This window comes from Phalaenopsis equestris, unplaced genomic scaffold (assembly GCF_001263595.1).
Source record: "Phalaenopsis equestris unplaced genomic scaffold, ASM126359v1 Scaffold000973, whole genome shotgun sequence".
Lineage (NCBI taxonomy): Eukaryota > Viridiplantae > Streptophyta > Magnoliopsida > Asparagales > Orchidaceae > Phalaenopsis > Phalaenopsis equestris.
The window spans coordinates 6257-11438 of record NW_018165412.1 but is presented as its reverse complement, the minus strand read 5'-3'; the positions used below and the strand labels follow the sequence as shown (position 1 = coordinate 11438).

The 5182-nt window shown below is 33.2% G+C and overlaps 1 protein-coding gene across 2 annotated transcripts in view; it reads left to right on the top strand.

Annotated features, from left to right (window-relative positions):
- The window catches only part of LOC110032560 (acyl-CoA thioesterase 2), a 51342-nt gene extending 46552 nt beyond the window's left edge, over nucleotides 1-4790 (top strand). For both annotated transcript variants that reach the window (XM_020736227.1, XM_020736226.1), the window contains 4 exons: nucleotides 2167-2268; nucleotides 4110-4158; nucleotides 4243-4311; nucleotides 4708-4790. In XM_020736227.1, the coding sequence (XP_020591886.1) occupies nucleotides 2167-2268; nucleotides 4110-4158; nucleotides 4243-4311; nucleotides 4708-4785 (298 nt within the window). In that variant the 3' untranslated portion in view covers nucleotides 4786-4790. The remainder of the gene's footprint in view (nucleotides 1-2166; nucleotides 2269-4109; nucleotides 4159-4242; nucleotides 4312-4707) is intronic.
- The last annotated feature ends 392 nt before the right edge of the window (nucleotides 4791-5182 follow it).

Here is a 5182-nt window from a genome sequence, read left to right as displayed (position 1 = left end):
GTGTTCGAATCGTTATTGTTCGAAATATAAAATAATTTAAAATAATTATATATAAAAATTTATGGTATTTTAAAAAATTAAATTTTATAAATTATAATATATAATAAATAAATAATAATAATATATTAATATACTATATTAATAATATTACTTATATAGATATTATATATTTATATAATATAAATTATATAATTAATATAATATATTATTTATATATATTAATATTAGGGATGTCAAACAGGCTCGTCGTTCGTGTTCGACTCGTGTTCGACTCGTTCGTTAAGAAACGAACACGAACAGTGACTTCACGAACAATTTCGAACACGAGCTTATTTCAAACAAACTAAATTTCAAACGAATAAAACATGAACACAAACTCTGTTCGTTCGTGTTCGGTTCGTTTACACCCCTACTCGAACCTCTAGGAAGTGTCCCAGGATGAGTATGGACCTCTCTACGTCCGAATGGACACTGGGGGTGCAACGTACGGGGCGAGAACCACCGTTAGGGGCCGGATACGACCCCAACGGTCTAGACTCTAATTTTGGGCCCGGTGGTCCACATGACCGTTTTTATCGACCCGAAAGCTATGGAAAGGTGCGTGTCGCTAGGATACGACTCTGTAGCTTACAATAAACATTTTGGAAGCTCCGAATTGGGGGTTCGGATGCCGACGGGCCCCCAGACCCCGATTTTCACCGAAAATGTCCGGCTGAGGGTTTCTTCAATCTGAAAGTTGTGGGAGACTACATAAGACTGAAATATGTTCCCACAACTTCAAAAATGAACACTTTTATCGATCGTTTACCAAGGGATTCGTTATCGACGGTCGCCTTAAGCCACGGTGCTGGTTGGTCGGTTCAGACCCTAATTTCCCTGCAATGTGCGTAGGAGGACTCCATGACTTTCCATGGCCACATTTGGCTTTAGAGGAACGTGCGGTGACTTCTAAACACTAGAATGGGCGGCACATATGTTCTGTGTCTTGAAGAAGCCCCTTCGACAGCGGGTTCTCCCCGGTAAGGCTAAATCCCAGTCAACCTTAGTTATGTGCACCGAGCATGTGCTAGAGAGTTCCGAATGGGTGTCTTAAGCTACGGGATGTTATGGACGAACCATAAATTATCTCGAGTCGTGCAAGCGGACACCTACACTCGTGACATCAGAAAGTGATGCCAACAAAAACATCTAAACATCAATCATAATGGAAAAAAAATGAGTTCTTTCTCACAAATTTTGGTGCTTAATGAGGCCAGAAGAAATAGTAAACCATAAGAACCGCTCAATAGGATGAATGACGAGCACTCTTAGCAACTTCTTGTGGACATATGCAAAAGAGTTTGCTCTAGGATAGCCTTCAGCCTGTGACAGGGAGAGCTTTGGGAAGCTTGCCTGTAGAGATGCGGGAAGCCTGTAGTTGGGAGAGATTTTTGAAGCCCGCATCACAGACAGCTCTCAGAAGGAAATTATGGTGGTTGTTGGAGGGTTCCAACAAAAGGAGGAAGCTAGGGTTTGTTCCCAAGCTTTGATACCATGTAGATTACTTGGTTCGGAAATTTACTCTCTTTATTATTCAAAAATAGTGTACATATATATAGGGAAACTAATCTCTCCTTATTTACAAACATAACAAATATGTTTAACCTAAATTAGAAAAATAAAAAATTCTGAATAAAAAAATAGAAAAAAAACGTAAAATAAGATGAGAATAAACCAGTTAAAGGTTTCCGAAGATTTCTCAATCATATCCTCAAAGATTTGGAGGTGATGGCTGACCCACATAAGAGAAGTGAATATTGAAAAGAACTCAATCTTCTCATATTTTCACACTTTTTTTTTTTTGCTTTTATTTTAAAAGCATGTTTGTTTGGTACATTGTTGCATGTTTTAATTTCTACTTTTAAAAATAAATTAGTTTATTTTTAAAAACACTCAAAACATCTAAAAATTATTTTGAGTGCTTTAAAAACAACTAAGCATGTTATATCATATCAATCATATTTTGATTTAAATCATAACATAAACAAAACAATATAAAATAAAAAATAAATATCAAATGTGATCCCAAACAACCCCTTAACATCTCTAACGTATATTCTTATGGTTGTTATTTTTATAATCTTATTTTATCATACTCTCTGATAAGCTAAAAATATTGTGATGCAGATGCGTTGTGGCATATGCTTCAGATCTCATATTCTCTGGCGTTAGCCTAGATCCTCACAGGCAAAAAGGTCTCAAGACTGCATTGCTCAGTCTGGATCACTCGTATGATTTCTTTACTCTGGTTGTTCCCCCTTTTTTTTTTTCTTGTGGATTGCTTAAACTTTGAATTATATATTTTTTTTGTAGCATTAGTTTTTTTTATAACTTTGCTAACAACATTTTTCTAGAATTATTTTTCTTTTTGATGAGCATCATTCGCTTTTTTGTAGCTATATTTTGACGTAAATATAGGTCACATTGGTCAGAGAAAATTTCTTAAAAACAAGTCCTTGTTTTTTTCTTGGGGAACATTTACTTAACTAGCACACAATTCTTATGTATTTACATATCTCACACCTAGACTTTCATATTTACGTAGCATTTTAGTATTTTAAACCTATGCATAAAAATGTTTATTTCACTTTTAAAAAGTAGTAATAGTGCTGTTTTTTATGTGATATTAATAATTTGAGTGTTATGCGTATAAATATGAAAGTTCATATGTGAGATGTATAAATACATTAGAATTTTTTTCTACGAATGTAATTGCACCCTTTTTTCCGCGGACTGCTTAAATTTCAAATTACCTTTATGATTAATGATGTTTTAGTAGCATGAGTTTTCCTATGACTTTTTTAACATTTTTTCAGAATTGTCACTCTTTTTTTTAACATGAAAAGAGCGTATATTGGTCACGCTGATCAATGAAACTCTCTCGTACTTCTAAACTACAGCAATACAAGAAAAAAAAATATCACGCTGATCAGTGAAACTCTCAAAAATAAGTCGTTCTTTCTCTTTATTGCATGCTTGCTAATGGGTTGCTTTTTGTGGGCTTGCAGTACAATACCTGTAGATGTTTTATTGGACTAAACTTCTTAGGGCTTCAGTTTATCTGTCCGTTGAATTCTTAAGAAATCTCCCTAATTTTAATTGGTGATGAAATGATGAGCTTTCGAATATTAAATCATCCTTAACCTATAAAAGCTTGCATTTGTTTGCTTATTGATAATTTGTATACTAGCTGTAAGAAAGGTTACTGATTGTAAGAAAGCTTATTGATAATTTGTATGCTAGTTGGTATAAACTTCTTAGAAGCTAATTTCAAAATTTATTTAGTTGTTTATTTATTTAAATTTATAAAATCATTTGATAACAACTTGGCAAATATTCATTTGAATTTTTAGCTTGTTTATTAGTTTTATATGAAAAATTAAGTACAAATCATAAATTTAAATTGAATAATTAAGTACTTGTTTGAATTTTTAGTTTGTTCAATTAATATAAATAAAGAGCAGTAACATGCGTGTCACTCAATTCTTATGTATTTACATATCTAACACTTAAACTTTGCTTTTTATATATATACCACCCAAAATTTTCAAATCGCATGAAACATACCACCTGCTTAACTTTTAAAAAGTGAAATGTACCCGCCATGCATAGATAAGGTGGTATGTATGTAAAAATTGAAGTTTAGGTATTAGATACACCTGGGAATTGAGTGGTATTTATGCAAATATACCTATAAACAAACCAAATATAAATCAAGAATGAACGTTAAAAGTTAAAGCAAGTCAAATATGAATGTATAAGTGAAAGCTCGACTCAAGCTCGAACTAAACATGAACAACGTATGATTCGCCCTATCCAAATCCATTCCATTACATACTCTACCAGACTCGGCTCGGTTTTTTTTAACTACCAAATTGATGCATTTACACGTGCCACCATCAAATCTTCCGGTAATTGATAACAATGAAAATTATGGATTGGATTGGGGCTTTACAGTGAATTTTGATATTTGAGTGAGAATTTGCAAAATGGATGAAAGAGGGTGCTAGTTTGTAAATAGTTCGAGTCCTATGTATGTAATTGCATGGTAACAATTTTATGTTTTTCAGGATGTGGTTCCACAGATCTGTCAAAGCTGACGACTGGTTATTGTTTGTGGTAGTTTTTTATATCCACTGTTTGCTTTATGTAAAATTATAATTATCAAATCTCTTATTCTGTATTCTTCATATATTTGGATAGATAGAGAGCCCTTCGGCCTCTGGCGGACGAGGATTCGTCACCGGACGAATGTTTAACCAAAAAGGCGAGGTAAATGAATCATCAACATTTTCTAAGGGTTTATTTGTGATCAATTTTATGTTTATTTTTTCTTTTATTTTTAAGTATGTGTCTAGTTTGTTTTTAACCTTAAAAAAAATACAAACAAATTAACATGTTTTTGAAAATGAGTAAAGTGTCAAAATTGTCTTAAACTATTTACGCGGGCTCATTTCAGTCTCGTAATTTATAGAAGTGTCAAAATAGTCCCTGAATATTTTAAAATTGAGCTCTAATATTCCTCAATGAGGACTATTTCAACCCCAATTTAAATAGTTTCGGGACTATTTTGATACTTCTATAAGCTTGACGATTAGAACGAACCCCATGCTAACAAGTTCTAAATTTTTGTGAAGAACACTCAGCCATCTTCATATTTTTGTCCAGCTTATTGTTTCACTAACACAAGAAGCTCTGATTCGGAAAGCAAAAACACAGAACCAGGTCCCTCAGTCAAAACTCTAGAGCTGGTTTGTACCTAATACTCCCATTCTCAACGAAAGTTGCAGAAATATTTTTTACATATCTACCACCTTAACTCACGTTTACATGCATGCCACTCAAGTCTTTAACATACCATAAAATGACACCCAGGTGTTAAAAGTGAAAAATATAAAACTTTGGGTGTTGGATACGTAAATGCATAAAATTGTGTGGTATGTATGTAAATTCCCCTTAGTTATATACTTGTTCTTCATGGCTTAATTTCAATGTCTGATAATCACATTTCAATTTGTAATTTATAGTTTGCCAGTACCAGAAGAACAGGAAACCATGGGTATTGGTGGAGCAGTACTACAGTTTCAATTTACTTCCCAATATTAAGCTTCTATTTTATGAAATTTTCTACAAATTATGGGCT